Source organism: Anguilla rostrata, chromosome 6 (genome assembly GCF_018555375.3).
Source record: "Anguilla rostrata isolate EN2019 chromosome 6, ASM1855537v3, whole genome shotgun sequence".
Taxonomy (NCBI): domain Eukaryota; kingdom Metazoa; phylum Chordata; class Actinopteri; order Anguilliformes; family Anguillidae; genus Anguilla; species Anguilla rostrata.
In genome coordinates, this window is record NC_057938.1 from 35,783,469 (window position 1) to 35,802,301 (window position 18,833).

Here is an 18,833-nt window from a genome sequence, read left to right on the forward strand (position 1 = left end):
GAAAGTACATTTTTTTTAAAAACACATTTTCAACATACAAAAAGGCCAAGTTACTTACACTTACAAAGCACTTTCTCAAAGTCATTAATGAAAACCTATGATCTACGCCTGGCGTTAAAAGTATTGAAATCAATTTCCAGAAAGTTACAAACCATATCAGCATATTTTGTCTACAACCGACGTAAACGCACACTCCAGAAAGGATAAGTTTGCACCCTGAGTTACGTCCCAAATTCGTCCACCATACCATAACAAGGACAACACAAACTGGAATGCAACAAAGTCCATTGTGGCCATAACAAAACAAAGTTGAAAATAAATTTCCCCAACCTACTATAAACAAACACATTTATTATAAAGACACACAAAAACCAAACCCAAAAACCACAATATATATATAAACAGTCAAAGGTGTGGGACAAAACAGGTTGGGCCAAAGCAGGGCCTACAGAAGACTACTAACCCTAGGCTACTACAAATAGTCATCTTTCCCCCCGATTAAAACAAGAATGGTGAGTCTTCCGCAGGTGTCCTACTCTGACCTAAAACCTAACAAAATGAGCACATAAAAGAAAAAGAATATTCCCCATCCAACATCACACAAAAAGACAGAGAAATAGCCAAATTAAAGCCACAAGTCTGCATCATGGTGAAAGACCCAGCCACAAAACTACTCAACAAAAGCACCTCCTCTTCAGCTGTAGGGCTACAGGCAAGTGAAGCCAAGGCAATCAGCACTTGTTAAGAGCACTATGCAGCACAGAGTCACAGGTAGAGAGAGAGAAGCACAGATCACCTGCGGGAGGTTAGTTTAATCACCAGCACGTAACACTGGGTTGTCAAGTTAATTTTACAAAACGTAAAAGTTCTTGTAAATTTGCAGCTTAAAATAAATACCGATTGGAAAATAGATAGTATATATAAACAGATAATTAGTCGTACATAGAAACTAAGCAGGGATTGGTGGACTGCAGTGTCACTCACAATTTGCTAACAGTCAATTGGCCACTTTCATCAGATGACTTTGGTCAGGTGTTGTTACTGGCAGATGTAGCTAAATGTTCAATGGGGCAAATTATTGATTGTGGGACTGGAGAATTTGTGATGACAAAATCAGTAGTAAAAAGAAGAAGAAAATCCAAACGACCCAAGTTCGGGGCTTTATTTTACGGACGTGTGAAACTGTATCTGAATTCTGCGCATCTAGGTCAGAAGGTACAGGAGTTAATGTTCTTAAGGGCTGAGAGTCTGTGGTCATTTTTGTAGGAAACCCTGAAAAAAAGTGCCAAGCTTTCGGTACAATATAGGTATGGGACTTGCCCCACCTCGGTGTAACTTGGCAGATGGCATACCTGCCATCCCAATAGTAGCTTGATTAAATAATTTAGACAAATTCCACTGCCAGATCGGAACATTAATCAAGGCTGTTACCACATAAATGTATCAATTGTGGACCGTCAAATAAAACTTAAAACAATCAAAATGAATTTACTTTACCCTTTGTTAGGCTACAGAGTCTTGTGAAAACTAGCAAGGGTAGCCACGTGCTCCTGTCCCACCATGTAAACAGTCGCGGCTATGTGACGTCAGTACAATGAGTGAACGAATGGAACTGTATAAATTCATTGTGTGTGTGTGTGATATATATATATATATATATATATATATATCCTAAATAGTACGTAGTATTCATTTTGCAATTAAATAAAATCAGTGCTTCCCGTACTGTAATACCTTATACATTAAAGTGATGTGTCGGGAAGCTACTCGAGCGCAGTATTAAGTACCTAGTTTAAATAAATAAATACATAAAAAATAAATAAATAAAACGTGTTAGCTTGAAATGTCTAACTATTATGAACATAAATGCGTTATGAATAAATGCGTTCAATATTGATTGTTTTCGCTGGAATTTTATTAAGTGTTACATTTAACCAACGGATCCGCTTTTAAAATACATTATAAAATTGTGTGTGATGTCTGTATTAGTGACAAGCGCATTGACCTGTAAGCATGTGGCTTTCCGCTTGATGCGTTTCTACCATCGACTGTATACACTGCTGTATAAAAGCTCTTGTCCATGTAAATACTTCCGTATAGGTTAGCAACCAATTGAAAATCACGTACTTCCCCACACACAGGAAACTAGCCACGGTTTACATTTTTCATTGTAAAAAATAAAAAGAAATAATATTCCCTGGCTGAGTCCAGCCTTTTGAAATTACTAAAATCATATGCGCATAAGCTGCAGTAAAGTTAATAAAACAACCCAACATTATACCATCAGCCTCTCTTTTACGTTACTGCATTACATTTCCTAGACTACTGTCCAGCGCCATTGCTTGGCGCATTGCAGATCTTATGTAGCCAATGATAGAGTTCAATACACCGGGCAGAATATTGCAGGTCTGCTGTGACCAATCGGGTGCACCGTCACAAAAAGGACCGCAAATTCTCCAGTGTCAACTGGAAAATAGGCCTTAAATCTAAGAGTATCCTTCCACTGAAAGTAGTGCCTAGATTTCGATCTCGAGGTTCAGTGCGATAGGGGTTGTCTCCTTGAATTACGGCTCGCAATTGATTAGGCCGAGGACGGATGGCATCGCCACAAAGGCGACCTGCAAGATCGTTTTTATGAATACAGTTTTCTAAAAACACAGTGTGATTGCATTATTTCACTTGCTAGAACGTTCCGTAATGGTGGACTTGTTGATTTGTCAGGCAATCTATAATTTCTACAATGAAGAAACAGAATAGAAAACGTGTAAAATATAAACATGTCTGATACGTTTGTATCATATACTTAGGATGTATTCCAGTGTCTTTTTAATGTCATGCCGCAGAAGATGCAACTCATGAGCACAGATGAGAGCTTCGATCAGTTGCACCAAACACCCCAGCCCCTGAAATTGTCTGTCCCCAAAAAACTCGGAACACTTGTGGCTCTACACATTGCATTGTGACGCCACAAAGCAGAGGAAATAAGTTTTATTTATTTATTTATTTATTTATTTATTTATTTATTCATTCATTCATTTTAATTTCCCCTTTTGTGCAGTTCACTGAATAGTGAACTTTTGTTCACTATTTTACTATTTTATGGATTTTAACATTTGTTTTACCAGGAGGGTCCTACTGAGAGAAATAATTTATTTTCCTGGGAGACTTGTCCAAAAGGGCAGTAAAGGTTTAAAAGCATGTTCCATACACTATCGACTATATGTATATAACTACACACACAGCTCCTACAAGGTTAGACTTTTATGTGAAACTGTGAGTGTTAGAAGAGCCAACAGTAGTCCTTCCAGTCGTATTCACTTGGTTTTAAATACAAAAAACAGCATCATCGCAAATTATTGCCTGTTTGTGCAAAAAAAAAAAAAAAAAAAGTTAGTGTTCTTTGTTGACAGTTAGGTGTCAGTTTGGAATAATAGATTGCCTTAAAACCAGTTAACTGTTAAACATGAACGTTCGTACGCACACAATTTTAAATACTGGGAATAATTAGTAAGAACAGACCACTCTGAATAAGAGCATTTTGCAAATGAATGGAATGAAAAATTATGTAAATAAATATTGTGAGCTTCAGGAAAGATCTTCACCTCTTTGGAAGTCGGGACACACGGGGCAGGACGTTTAGCCTACCTGAATGCGGTATTCAACGCTTACAACCAGGAGGTGATCTTTGGGATCCACATATGCTATTGTTGTGATCGGTCTCCGCCTCGTTTTGATGTTGTTTAGGGAGGAGCGTGGAGTTGCGCTCCTGCAGTGTAGAAATAAGGAAGTGGCTTGGGTCTCAGTGGCGGAGGAATACACAGCTATATAGAACCTGACCACAGAGGATACACACCTACCTGCCTGCTAGTAGATATCTATTTGGGAGCCGGCTGTCCGCGTAGTCTAGCTGTAGATACCCAGATCAATTGCCGACAAAAATGGTATGTATTGGAACTTAGCTTCTTTAGTGCGATGATGTGATTTTAATATTATATTAGGGAACAAACGGGCATTTCGACGTAGATTCCCTGATTGACAACTAGCTAGCAAGCCGATTATTTGTGTAGAGCTTGCTAGCTAGCTAATAACGTTCGATGGGTTACATCGGGAAACGTAGCCACCATTGTGATCAGAGTAGGTACGTCCCAAGCTAAGTTGCATTGGGGTGTGAAGATAGTCAAATTGATGAGAATATTAACGCTAGGCTCTGGTTTAAAGTACCGTCAAGTCTTTTCGACGCGGCGTCGTTCGCGAGTGAGACTCCGCGTGAGCTAATGTCAAATGTGCGCATTTTTGAAGGCAGCTCTTGTCGCTTTAGCTGCATCGGAAATTTTAGGTCAGATTGCTTTCATTCTTAGTGGCGATTAACGTTGAACCACATTGGGATTATATGATGATATAACGTGGCTATTCACCTGGAGAATTAAAGTGATACATTTGAAACATAAGCGAGAAACACAGCGGCGTCAGCAGCGACCAAGCCCCAGCGAATCTTGATATTTTTGTCAAGCAGTTGGGGGAAGCCTTTCGAACGGAATATATTTGCATATGTTTAGACTCCTTTGCTTACAAACTAGCTACCTACTAGATCGTAGATTTTACCTTTTAACTTTCTTGTTAACTTAGTCTATAATTGCATTTGCTATAACGTTATAGACTTCCAGGTAATCTTGTTCTGAATTGTGAGGGTAGCTAGTATTGCTGGTTTGGTGGAAATGGGTTTAGTAAACTTGCTGCAGAATGAAATACGATTAAAGGACAGCGCGCATTTCCCTTTGCCCATACTGAACCCGTTGATCAAGCCTGTTTACATATCTCATCAGCTGGTATAGCTGTTATATTTGTAGAGCTCTTTCGATTTAGCATTTTAAAATGATATCCAATCGCTTTATCGTTGTAAGAATCCACTAACATACACGCAGAAATTGTATTGACTGCTGTGTGACTGAGATGTGCCCATATGCCGTCATGAAACGAACCGTTCGATAATGGTTCAATCCAGTCGATTGATGAGAAGTTTATGTGGCCTGGAACGTTAATTGAAACTATAAGGGTGAATGTGTAATACGGGCAGACTAATAATTTCAGGGCGGTGATGTTATACCGGTATTATATTATGCTGTCTGGTTTTCCGGCAGAATTATTGCGAATGGGTTGAAACCTGGCTCGTACACAAGTGGGATTTATTAGCGTCCTTGGGTACACCCTGCACATACCAAACATTGTACTGCATAGCAACACACTTCCTACACCTAGCATTGCAGTCTGTTAAAGCGGCGACTTTTATCTCTGGTTTTATTGCGCTGAGTTCGTCAAAGCACCGATTAAACTGTGTCTTCTTGGACCATTCTATTTCAACCGTTGATTGTCCCGCAAGGCTGGTTACCTCAAACAACCCGTGCATTGAAGAGTCTGAACTGTTATTAGCTTATTCGCCAAGAAAGATGGTAAAGGCGATCAGAGACTCTGGAAACAGAAGGCCAGTTAGCACAAAACACCAGGGTCATTCATACTGGAGCGTTTTGTGCTGCGTCGGTCTGTGCGAGGCCAGCTATTCATTGAGTTGTCCATTGTATGATAAAGCAAAGATACGGGCTCTTGGCTGATAGACGGATGGGTTGCTTGGTTTGATGGTTTAAACTGCTCTAGAACATCACTGTGTATTCATAAGTAATTTTATATTTTGAGTAATTGTAGTCAGTGCTGATGTACTTAATGTGAAATAACTCCTATATTAAGATTAATTCACCCTTTTTAATACACAATAGGCTGGTTTACAGCCTTGAGTTTCCTAAAACAATTAAAGAAATTACACACATTCTGTGCCCCCTAGAATTCAGGGTTTTGACTTTGGCTCATGGTCAGAAAGTACCTTTAACAAGGGCACCAACACAGATGCTCCTGTTCCCCCTGGATTCAAACTCAAAACAGTCCAGTTTATGGTCTAGTTTTTAACCCCAATGTATGTGACATTGGCTAAATGACCCAAGCGAGGGACTTTGGGCATTGGGAAATGGTGCAGTTCCACAGTGTCGCTATCCGAGTACGCAGGGGGAGAAAAAAAGCACCTGTTATGTTAGGGCGAAGGAGCTGGCAGTCATTACACGCAACTCATCTGCGGGTGCCTGTCTAAGACCCCAGAATAATCCCGCTGTGCGTCAGCTACTGCTGAAGAGACCAGTGCACTGGAGAGAAGGCCCACGTTTTGGACCTGCTTTGGGACACTTGGGCTTGAACACGGCTGTCCTAATAGAGATGTGTACTTGCCTGCCCTTACATCCCATACCAGTGTTTGGCAGAGCCAGTAACAGGAAGGACATTTAATTTGTTGTGGTCCAGATATAATGCTCAGCAGTTTGTGAAAACATACCTTATCTGGAAAATATTAGCCTAGCCACCGTTTAATCAGTTTGCCTATCCTAACCTCTTCTAAAGCTTAAGCCAAAGGTGTAGCATCAGCTAGATGGGTGTGTATGTGTTCCCAAACAAGAACCTTGTTGCCATTAGTGATGTGTGGGTGTGTGGCATCACAAAATATCCAAACGTCTACAGAAACATGTGGAATTTTCCCTTCCCTCACACCCATCAGTGGTGGCTACAGTGTAGTGTTGTGATTGGCCACAGGGGCATGCCTTGCGACCTGGGAATCGGAACACTATTCCATTTGATGAGGTGTAAACAGAGAAATTTGTGTGTGGCATTTTCCCAAGCAACCCCCTCCGCCCAGTGCTGTCCCTGTAGCACAAGCCCCGGACAGGAAGGTTGTACGCTCAGATTGTATTGGACAGCGGGGGGCGCTGTTGTGACTGCTGCGGTGGGGCCGGCTGCGGGGGAACACCCTCCTGGCCGTGTGCCAAGGGAGTGCCACCAGTGTGTCACCGCCCAGCCCGCGTAGAAGTGCCGCAAAGACAGAGAGCTAGAAAGAGAGTGGGAGAGCGAGAAGAGAAAGCGAGAGCCACAGGAGTGGAGAGAGATGGAGAAATGGAGAAAAACAGAGGGAGTGGGAGGGAAATAATGAAAAAGTCAGGGATGTAGAGGGATGGATGGAGTGAGGGAGGGAGAGAGTGGGACGGTGATGCTGCAGGGTTGACGCAGTGTCCGGCTGCCCCGCCCCCCCCCCCCCCCAATCACCCCACGTGTCCGCTTTAGAATGAGCTCTCTCTCTCTTGATGAAGTGGGTCACAGGAGCATGTCCCCTACAGTACATTGGGATTGCCCCAGCTCCACCGCGAGCGATCCGATAGTCGCGTGAGCTATAACGGGAACCAGGCTTTGGAAGCTTGGAAAGCCCAGCACAGTGAGGAGCCTGATTGTTCTTCAGCAGGGCTGCCCGTACCGCTTCCTGAAGGTCTGTCATCCAATAGGTTTTCATTTCAACCCTAGTTCTACTCTCACACCTGATTCTGCTAATTAGCAGCTCAATGAGATCTGTAACTGTTGAATGAGGTCTGGAGTTAAGGGCTGGAGTGAAAACCAAACTGGACGTTAGATCTTCAGGAGCAGGGCTGGGCAGCCCTGTCGTTCACTGTAGCACCTCACAGGGCAGCCCGTGGTCAGGCGAGGCGAGGGAGAGGCTGTTCATCAGACGAACGGCTGAACGAACGCTTGGGTCTGCTGAGCGCAAGTTCTGCAAAGCCCCAGTCTGAAGCTCCTGGCCCTGTGCTCCCGTTCTCTCTGCTCTCGATCTCTGGCTCCTGGTCTCTGTGCTCTTGGTCTCTGGCTCCTGGTCTCGGTGCTCTTGGTCTCGGTGCTCCTGGTCTCTGGCTCCTGGTCTCTGTGCTCTTGGTCTCGGTGCTCCTGGTCTCTGGCTCCTGGCTCTGTGCTCCTGGTCTCTGGCTCCTGGCTCTGTGCTCCTGGGTCTGTGCTCCCGATCTCTGGCTCCTGGTCTCTGTTTTCTGGCTCTGTGCCCCCCGGTCTCTGGCTCCTGGCTCTGCGCGGCACGATGTAGAACCCAGCCCAGCTTTCCGCAGCGGACAGGGTGGGCAGACGGTCCAGCCTGGTCAGGGAATGGGAGGTTTGAGGGGATGGACCGCGCGTACGTCTCCACGCCTGGGACCGCGTAGAATGGGCTCCGCGCAGAGCGGCCCCTTCAGTCTGCGGGACACCAGGAACACTGAGAAAAGCCAAGCGCCGGCGGGGGAGAAACACCGGGCCAGTCGGACCCAGAGCCTGGCGACTGACCTGACAGACTAGCATGGATCCGTCAGGGCGCGGCTGTTTGAAATGCTTCGTTTGTCTAGTAAAGTGTTTTAAGGTACGTGGTCCAATCGCGTTATGCCTTGGGGGGAAAAAAGCCGGGCTGTCACTGGTTAACTGGAACGGAGAACGCTGGCAGACAGGGTGGAGTCCCGCAGTACACGGTTAAAAGTGACCCGCTGTCTGACCTGAGGGTTGAATGAAGCTGGCGGAGGGGCAGGGTTGCCAGCTTGGAGAAGTCTTCCTTCTGCAAAGATGCAGTACAAATTCTGGCACACCTGTGTTGGATTACTTTGAATTTGTGCACCACTGGCCAAGGTGTTCTCGTTTGCTGTCCTCAGCCAGTCCGGGCTCCTTGCTTTCCCTCCACCAATCGGCTTGCAGTGTACGGAATACCGCGCAGTAGTACGGAAGGAAACCAGTACATATTTTCTGCGCTTCGGTGCAGAATGGAGAAGGTCGTAACGGTCCATTTCAGGGGAGCAAACCGTTCTATTTTTGACATCAGCGTCGTAGTTTCCTGTTATCTACTCAAACTTTTAGCCTGTGTGCATTCGTGCATGGGAGAAACTGATATCAAAAATAAGTGTACGCCGTTGTCAGACTCCTGGAAAAATGCAAAGCGTGAAACAACCACTGAACGAGTCTTTCTCTCCTTTCCCCCTCCCCACAGGCTGACCAATTAACAGAGGAACAAATCGCTGGTAAGTTTTGAACAATAATCAAACTAATAAATGCATGCATTTCTGTTGCAGCGATGTGATTGGTTGATCTGGATGATGCATAAATCAGTTTTTTCTCATCATGCTGAAAGCGTTCATTTTAATTTGTTCGGGGATCAATCCCTTTTGTTAATTAAAGCTTAGTTGAGGGTAGAGGACTAGGGCAGTTTTTGCATGTAGCCGATATATGTAATATTTCATATTAACATTACATGAAAATAGCAGCCTGATATAACAAAGTGTCCCAGTGCAAAATTGTGTTGATGACTGTGCGAGGTGAAACATCGCAGGAACGCACACGATGCATCGTACGGCCCGTGCTTCAGAACATCGGCTTTTGTTCCGGAAGCTGATGCCAGCCGCCGTGTGACGGAACTGTGGTTATTACAAGCGAACGTTTCTTTCTCTCGCCTCCTCGCGGTTCCAGAGTTCAAGGAGGCCTTTTCCTTATTCGACAAGGACGGCGATGGCACCATCACGACGAAAGAGCTGGGCACGGTGATGAGGTCACTGGGACAGAACCCCACGGAGGCGGAGCTTCAGGACATGATCAACGAGGTGGACGCCGACGGTGAGCGTTCCTCCCCGGCTCTCGGTGGGAGCGGGAGGTTTCGGTGACACCCCCCCCCCGCAGGACCATTTACATGGAGTGTGACATGCGAGAGCTAACTTGCTTGTACAGAGCAGCATAATGGGTAATGTTAGCTCTGGTCTTGTAACCAGATGGGTGGGGGTTCAATTTTTTCTTTATTATTATTATTATTATTATTATTTTAGTTTTTGGTGGGGTGCTGCCAGGGCTGGGCGATACACCACGGCGATCATTATTGAGTGCGGTACGGGCCGTCGGCAGCTTGTGGTGTATTGCCTTTTCTTTTTGTCAACCACGACTCAGAGGCCACGTGAAATACTTCTGGGTAAAAACTATTATCTTATTGGGTGACCGCAAGACAGCCTATCAGCAGCAAGGCAAAATTGACGAAAACACATCACGCGAAGGCTGTGCGACCTTTGGCTGTCTGATTAGCGGTGGGTGTACAGTTCCTATCGGGGACACATTTGACTTAAAGGATTCGTTCTCGTTCAGACTCAGGAGAACGACTGGCTCCTGCTTGTGAGACTCGTTCTTCGTGAATGAGAAAGCGAGTCTTGCAGAGACTGAAAACTCCAGGCGGCTGAAGAGAGAGCTCAGCTCGGTCTTGCAGGCTCATTCTCGAACTGATTCAGTGAAGAACTGTTCAGAAACAAGTCACCTTTGTGTTCTTTGTTGGTGAATTCCTACAGTAGACCGTTGTTATGCTCTTCAGATGATTTCGCAACATTGAACCTACATGTAAAAATAAATATATACCATTTTTGTGCTATTTACTAATGTAGGATTTACTCACAAATAATTGGCGGAAGTTTTGAAATTGTTTGCAATCAAAGGGTTAATTATAACAATATAAGCTAAAAAGAGCACAATATTTAGCAGTGTGGGGCAATTTCTAATGAATTTATTAGTACAGAATCCATTGGAAAATGCATACTGAAAACATGTCCTTTTTTGTTCACGTTTTATTTAGCCTACATTATGTTGCATAATCAAAGAGTTGGGCCAATGGCTGAAAGCCAGTTGCTTTTCATTTTACTCAGGCGAGCGTTCGTCATTGCAATACGAGGACATTGGAGGGAGGGAGTGGTAGAGCTGCTGAGTGCGGAACTCATTGCCGACCCGGTTCCTTTTATTTATTTGTTCCTCGTTGCCTCCGCTTTCAGGCCAGGAACTGTTGCCTTCAATCACACCGATTGGGAGAGGCTCGGAGAGCACGCCCCTCTCTAGAGGATCAATGCTGTCATTGGCTAATGGCTATTACGGAGCCCAATGATGAAAACTGCTAAATAGGCGTGCAGCTTGAGCAAATGGGAGGCTTCAACGAATGGGAAGTTAGCAACTTACTGATAGCTGAACCAAAGGAACGAATCCTTACATGTTTTTGTTTTGTTCACTAAAATGATGCGTTCACAAAGTACAAAGTGTTCACAACCCAAACACCAGTATGTCATATCGGCACCCAATCTGTAAATAGTTACATTTTTTAATCCAGAAGCATTTCACACACCCTCTTTAGTTTGTATACCGTTTCAGGTATAATTTAAAAAGGAAAAAGACAAAAAGAAAGGTAATGCATCATATGGTGGCGAAGACCGTTATTGCATTCAGTAATTATCATTGTGGTATGCCATCCCAGTGATAGGTACTGGTCCTTGTGCCTTTGAGAACGGCATCCTACCGTCGGAATGGACGACGCATGCACCTGTTAACTATGGCAGCAGGTCTGTGCTGGGGTCTCTGCCAAGCGCGCGGTATAAGTCATGTGAAAATCATGAGTCACGTAAATAAAGATCGCAGGAGGAGTGGAAATCCCCCGCCCGCCCCTCCCACCACCCCCCCACCCCCCACTGAGATCCTGCATAGCTTGCACTATTGACTGCGCTGCACTCCGCTGGAAACGCACACGCAGCTGTTTTCCGCCGAGCGTCCGATCGACCGGGGCGACGCGCGGCCTTCTGCCGTCCGAACGGAAACGGCCCTCACTCCCGTAAAACGGCGCCGCGTGAGCCGTCCACTCCCACGGACGGGCCGGGGCGAGGCCGCCCGCAGCCTCTCTCTCTCTCTCTCTCTCTCTCCCGCGTTTCCGCGCGCGGCGAGACCGCGAAGGAGCGGAGCGGCAATTTTAAGTGCCGCCGTTCAAGAACAAACTGTTCTGTACAAGTACTGAGGGAAGAGAGTGGAGGAGGGGGAAGGGGATGGGGGATGAATGTTCTTATCAAGGCTTGTTCTTTTTCTAGGTCAATCAAATTAGAATTCAGAAAGCAGCTTGTGCATGGTTTCTTCCCGATATAAATTACTCGTACGTGTTACTTTCTGTACAGTAAAGATTATTATAGCTTTGGCGCGTGCGTCTCAGACACGGAATCATTACGCTACCGTGACTGTTATTTTACAAAATTGCCGTTTGGAGAGAAACACTGGGAATGCATTTAATTGCATTCATTAGCATTCTCCCCAGTGAACACACGCAGGCTTATGCAAAATGATACGTGTGATAAATGCAGTAACATTTCCCCTGCTCTTTTCTTCCCCCCTATTTGCATCTAAATGTTCTATTGGGAGTCAATAGAGCGGCCTATGTATCTGTGTCGCTGTGCTCTATTTTTCTCTATCTAGCAAAACCCAAGGTGCGGCTAAAGCCTAGGAAATACTGGGAATGCCCGTGATGGAGAGCACCCCCCCCCCCACCCCCAACCAATCCAAGTGTATAGGGTTAAAATACCAATGCCTTGGCTCAAGATGACATGGCGATATGGAGCAGTTTTAACTGAAATGTAAATACAGCCCTTCCATCTCCGCGTGGAAACGGGTCTCTTCGGTGCTCCAGCGAAATGAGGGTTCGCCGTCTCTGTCTCTGTGGAATGAGCGGTGGCTCCCTGACAGGTTGTGTCATGCTGGGTGTAACTGCTGTTAAAACTCTCTTTTCTAGACTCTGCTGGCCCTTTGCAAATATTTGTTTTCAGTGCAGGTGTCTCTGCTGCTGTAATAGCTGCTGGCTCTCATTATAGGTGTGACTACGTACTGAGGCGATATTGTGGTTGAGGAGCTGGACTCACAACCTCAGGGTTACGAGTTGAATTCCCAGGTGGGGCACTGACGCCGTACCCTTGAGCGTGTTGTAAATTCGGGAACTGTCAGTGAAAATGTGCGACTTAAAGGGCTAGTGTGTATTAAAATGCAAAATACAAAATTCTCAAATGGTGCATTCTAAGAAGTAGAATAATAAATAAATTTTCAATGTGGGACAAAAAATCTGCATGAGGAGACTAAATAAATAGTACCGGTTGCATATGTCCTTCTGGTGCAAGCTGCTCTTCGTTATGGTGTAGGTTAAATGGAAATCCTGGTAATGAGCAGAAAGGCATCAAGAAAAACGGGGGAGGGGAGGGGTGGAACAACAAACACCCTTTAGGGCTCTGCATGCCCGCCGTCTACCAGGAACCTGGCCTTCCTCGGGCTCAGTTTCCCGTGGGATTGTTTTTGGGGAGCGCGAGCGCGTGGCGGTTCCTCGCTGCAGGGTCACGCGGTAGACGGGGTGGCAGACGGCCCGGCCCGGCCCGGTCAGCCGGGGGCCACCACAACAAAAAGTGCCGGCTTTTCTGCGCGCCTCACGCGGCATCGGTGGACGAAAGAGCCAATCAACAGCTGTTGTTTTGGCCAGCGTGGCCGTTGAGACGAGGGCAGAGCTTCACAGCGCTGTTTCCGGGGACCTTCCGTACCGTGACGGCCGTCATCCCAGCCGAGCTCATGGGTAATTAGGTCCGATCAAGCTGTTAATGGACTGCTGATCTGATCTAATTTGACACACTGTATTAGTTCAGCCATGCAGTGTCTTAGAATTATGTAATGTCATGTTTCCTCACCCATGAATGTGTTTATTCAGCATATATTTCATCTTCCCTTGAGTATGTTTAGCACGGCTTTCTTAAGCTTAATTACACAGTAAGTTAAATAAAATCAAAAGAATTGCTCCCTTCTTGTCCACATTACAAATTACTAACAGAAACTTGCCTGCTTTGCTGTACTGTCCTTTGTTAGAACAATATTGGTACAAAAAAGCTTTAACAAAGATCTAACAACGGTTCATTGTGAAGTTATTCATTCATTCTTAATCAAATCCAGACTGTTATTCGGTGAACGGTGATCAGACCTAATTCTTATGGAGGGAATGTAAGTAAGAGGTTTACAACTTTACTCGACACCCATTTCAGTGTGTTTCGACACGCATGTATAAAGGGATGTGTAAAACGGGTCATTATTAACTGTCCACCTCGTGTATTTAGCACAGGGCTGCCCAACCCTTTTCCTGGAGGTCTACCGTCCTACCCTAAGAAACTGCAACTCATTGGACAGCTAGAGATCTTGAGCTGCTAATTAGTATAATCAGGTGTGCCAAATTAGGGTTGAAATGAAAACCTGCCGGATGGTAGATCTCCAGGAACAGGTTAGCCTTGACTGAAAACTGTAAATGTGTAAGAAATGACGTGATCAAAATATTACAAGCACAGACCAGATTCATTTAATCAATTATTATTTCGCTTTATTTATTAATATTAACAAAATGCATTTCAAAGTGGGGGAAAACATTTTTTTCTCATTGACATGCATGTAATGCAGTTTGTGACACCGTGAATTGAAGAGCCTGAGTTTCCTGGAGGTTGCATTGCTTAATTCCCAGGTGGGACATCACTGTACTGTACTGCAGTAATGTCTTTAACCTGAAAGCTTTGATAAATATCCAGCTGTACAGAGAATACGTAACCTTTTTATGTCAAGTAAGTCACACTGCTCAAACGCAGATGAAGTCCTTTGTCTCCGTCTGCACCAGAGGCAGTCACGCGAGATTGGAGTCGCAGGGAAGTTGCAGTCTCTTGTGAATGCCTTCACTAAATCTCGGGATGACTTATTTAATTTTCTTGCGCTCAGAGTTACGGTGTGCTAGAAGTGCTGTCACTGTGAGAGCTGATGTGGTCAGTTCACTGTTCCCTGAGACCAGTAGATCACTCCTTTTCACGCTCACGAGCCTGTCACCAGTCTCATCCCTCAACACTCTGGGTTTAATCTCACACTGGTCATATAAGTCAATACATTTTAAAAAATGGCTGTTGCCTTATTCTGGGTTCTCCCTCCATCACGGAGCTTGATAAAAAGACGCAAAGCACTTAAAGAAACAGACGTGCGAGAGGGCTGCCACTGCCCCATCCTCTGGGTTCCAGTGTGTGAGTGGTTGAGCACCTCTTAGATGGGTCTTCCAGTGGAGCTGACTCTGCCTCGCTCTTCCCCAGGCAACGGAACCATCGACTTCCCAGAGTTCCTGACCATGATGGCCAGGAAAATGAAGGACACAGACAGCGAAGAGGAGATCCGCGAGGCCTTCCGGGTATTTGACAAGGTGCGTTCCCATAGCGACTCCGTGCCCCGCTGTTTGGCACCGAATCGTTTGTAGCTTGCTGGCTTCATTGGAAAAACGAAAGGATGTTCCCTGTACTTCCTCCAGCTGATTCAGTCTCTCTCTCTCTGTCTATCTTGCTATACACTTTCTTTTTCTTTCCTTCCTCCCTCCCTCCTTCATTCTCCAGGATGGAAACGGTTACATCAGTGCAGCCGAGCTCCGTCACGTCATGACCAACCTGGGGGAGAAGCTAACGGACGAGGAGGTAGACGAGATGATCAGAGAGGCGGACATTGATGGCGACGGGCAGGTCAATTACGAAGGTAACAACTCCTATTCAGCGCCTGTCAGTTCCTCCTACCTGTAGACAGGGGCCTGCTGACCTGTGTAATACGGAGCAGATTCAGGTCTTTCCTTGGTACGGTTCACAGTGAGGGCTTCTGGGGAAATACTGTATGGGATCGATGAACGAACTACCGCGTGAGCCTTGGACGATTTGCCTCTGAACTTTTTAACACTCTTTCCCTTTGATTGAAAAATTAACAAGCCACTTGAGTGGCCTTTATGTTTTGACTGTCTTTCAAAACAGCCCTGTTTTTATGCTCTCTTTTTGTCTCTCCACAGAATTTGTACAAATGATGACTGCAAAATGAAGCTCTCCTGACCTTTCCCTCTCCCTCTTAGAAGAAAAAAAAAAAATCAGTCAAATGTTTTACTTACCTCTTGCAAAAATGTTCATTTATTCATACTGTTTCTGTATAGAAAACACGATTGAATGTTGAGGAAAAAAAACTTCTGTTCCCACAGAAAGAAAAAGATACAAAAAAAAATATATCTGCATGAAATGGTTAGTGGTCTCCTCCCAAATGCCTGTGCTACCTTTAAACAGACCGGAAGCGCTTTGGCTTCGCCTGCTCGTACTCATGTTTGGGCCGGCCATTTTCTTTCTCCTCTTATTTTATTAATGCATGCAGCTTGTGGCTGGGGCACTCTGCGGCCAATTTAAAAAAACAAAAACGAAAAAACAACAAAAAAAAGACAAAAAAAAAACCCGCGCTGATTCCACCGGAAGTGGCGTTATCGTCTGTATGGTTACGTGGTTCGCACTGGGAGACGGAGAAGTTCACCGTCGGAGATTGAAACTCAGAAGACTGAAGCAAGTCGCTGTGTGTTCCAACAATACGAATAAAATAGAAATGGGGGGTGGGGGGGAGGGGCAAGTAAAAAGTAGTTTGGCATGTGGGCATCTCAAAACTGTCCTTTGTTGTGCATTGCACTCCTGGGGGGAGGATGGGAATTGTGTGGAGGTGATTGTGTCTGATTGTGATCGTTTACAAAATGGAGTCATTCTTTCGGCAAGGAAAACAGTTGACCTTAACGACTTCTGTTTTCTGCATAATGGCAGGAGTGTGTGGAACGGTCTTGTGTATCTACAGTACTTAGGATTTCAGCACAAAAAAAGTCTTCAAAGCTGTTCATCTGAATACAGTTTTCGTTCATTCCAAGTTGTACATGCTAGTCTTTTAATTTTTTTTCCAATAAAAGACCATGAACTTTATAAACTGAATAATTTTGAGTCTCATTTTTTTGGAGGGGGACTGGAGAATGTGAGTGACGTCAGTCCTCATCTGCCTTGTCTTCGTTCTCAGGAAAGGACATGTCTTCTCTTGCTTTCACTGAGGAATGTTAGGATAACTGGCTGCTTGACATTTACAGTCTGGCTAGGGGCACTCCTTGACAGCTTTCAGAACATTTCCTTTAAAACCGTAATCTACTGAAATTGGAGGTCAATCCAGTAATACTGGATTTAGTTTGAGAGCTTCTTTTCATGGTGCCCAAGGCCGATATCACATATACACTCATATATACATATATACTCGTATCTGGCCCTGGTGGCCAATAGTACTGTTGATGTTTATTCCTCCCCATTAGTCAGGGACTGGTTTTATAACCTGACGCACCAGGTGAGTATGATCTCTGACCAATCGGTGGCATCATTGCATTATGAACTGTCAAGCAGAAGAGAAAACCAGCAGTACTACTGACCTAGAAGGCCAGAATTGAGTATCCCTGCTTTAAACCCCAAAACCACATAGTGGGGTATCAGTCTCTCTGGAACCTTCCGGGCTGTTCTGCTGCCTCACTGAGGTGCTCAGTCTTTCACCTCCATGACCCTGTGTACAGACTCCTTTATGATTGTGAAACAGGAATCGGGACTTTAAGCTGTTCATTTGCTTGTGTTATTTAATATGAAAAGTCTGAAATAGCAGGAGTGTACGTATATGTGTGTATCGTGAAGGACTTCTTGGGGTGGATATCGAGTATGTCTGTCTTTGGAAATCTGGTGGGTTGCCCGGCAACTGCAACATGCAAGAATTGGCCTCATAAGGGCTTTGAAAAGGCACGTGGGAGTTCTGTAGAACAAAAGAGCCGTACATGTGGGCCTAAAACCTCAGCATTGATTTCTCACTCGGACTCTGATTCTCTCTCGCTCTCTCTCTCCCTCCCTCTCCTGCTCCCTCAGATGCAAGATTATGTAATGAATCTTATTAATAAAACCAGCCATGGTTGATATTTAGACAAAATAGAAATCCTATTCACTGCGGTTCTTCAAAAAGTTCCTGAAAAACCAGATATCAGACTACCCTGGCTGTATCGTCTTCTGTTAGAGATGAAGTAATATTCTTTCTTGCTGCTAATATGCTGAAAATATGGCAGTTCTCATTGTATTTCAATATTTATCCAGAATAATGGCAATACAAGTATTCAGTATCAACTGGTTGTCCATGCAAGGAGCTGCCTTGCTATTTGTTTGGTAGAAACCCTTATCCAGAGCAAAGTACACAGCTTATACGTTTTCATACTATTCATTGATACAGCCTGATATACAGTACAATAATGAGGCAAGTAAGGTTAGTGATTTTTGCTCAGGGGTACAAGCCTGGTTCCTTTCAGTAGTATGTATATCTGGAACCTGTTCCTCACACTCATCCAGTGGGAGTTGGAGAAGTGCTGGGAGTATAGGGAGGTGATGAAAGTGTGGTAGTGTGAAGGTAATATGAGTGGGAGAGTAGGGGATAGTGTAGAGGTGATGAGAGTGTGAAGGCAATGAGTGTGGGATAGTAGGGGGATAGTGTGGAGGTGATGAGAGGGTGGAGGTAATGAGAGTGGGAGAGTAGGGGGATAGTGTAGAGGTGATGAGAGTGTGAAGGCAATGAGTGTGGGATAGTAGGGGGATAGTGTGGAGGTAATGAGAGTGGGAGAGTAGGGGGATAGTGGGGAGGTGAGAGTTGGAAAGTGGGGAGGTGATGAGAGTGTGGAGGTGATGAGAGTTGGAGAGAAGGGAGATGATGAGAGTGGGAGAGTGGGGAGGTGATAAGAATGTGGAGGTAATGAGAGTGGGAGATTAGGGGGATAGTGGGGAGGTGATGAGAGTGGGAGAGTAGGGAGGTAATAAGAATGTGGAGGTAATGAGAGTGGGAGATTAGGGGGATAGTGGGGAGGTGATGAGAGTGGGAGAGTAGGGAGGTGATAAGAGTGTGGAGGTAAGTAGAGTGGGCGATGTGACTTGGCAAAATTCTTTGCCTGGTTTTCTCATCCTTCTGCATAATCATCCCATCATCCCCCAGTTTGACTGGCATGAATTCTCCCTCTTCACTTCCTCTGATGTATAGTGAGCATTGTGGTGAACAAGTAGCCGCATTGATAGTGATTGAGATGAATTTTCCTTTTGGTGTAAAATGTATTTTACTAATTGAGAAGCTTTACACAAGGAAAACTTATCAAAAACATTATTATTATTATTATTATTATTATTATTATTATTATTATTAAAAAGATGAGGATTGGTATCTGTGAAAGAGCAGTAGAACAGGAGCAGTACTGGCTTACAGACTACATATTGATGTGGGAGAATGCAAGCTGCATC

At 44.8% G+C, this 18,833-nt stretch overlaps 1 protein-coding gene across 1 annotated transcript; it reads left to right on the forward strand.

The window, feature by feature from the left end:
* The first annotated feature begins 3,787 nt into the window (after positions 1-3,787).
* calm1b (calmodulin 1b) lies at positions 3,788-16,475 on the forward strand. Its single transcript, XM_064339371.1, has 6 exons — positions 3,788-3,941; positions 8,870-8,900; positions 9,346-9,489; positions 14,799-14,905; positions 15,093-15,228; positions 15,530-16,475. The coding sequence occupies exons 1-6, from the start codon at positions 3,939-3,941 to the stop codon at positions 15,556-15,558; spliced, it is 450 nt and encodes a 149-aa protein (XP_064195441.1). The 5' UTR covers positions 3,788-3,938; the 3' UTR covers positions 15,559-16,475.
* The last annotated feature ends 2,358 nt before the right edge of the window (positions 16,476-18,833 follow it).

Bases quoted from the DNA above. Each gene is read 5' to 3' on its own strand.
- calm1b (XM_064339371.1), top strand. The intron at 9,490-14,798 runs GTGAGCGTTCCT...GCTCTTCCCCAG, and splicing joins CAACGAGGTGGACGCCGACG to GCAACGGAACCATCGACTTC. The intron at 15,229-15,529 runs GTAACAACTCCT...GTCTCTCCACAG, and splicing joins CGGGCAGGTCAATTACGAAG to AATTTGTACAAATGATGACT.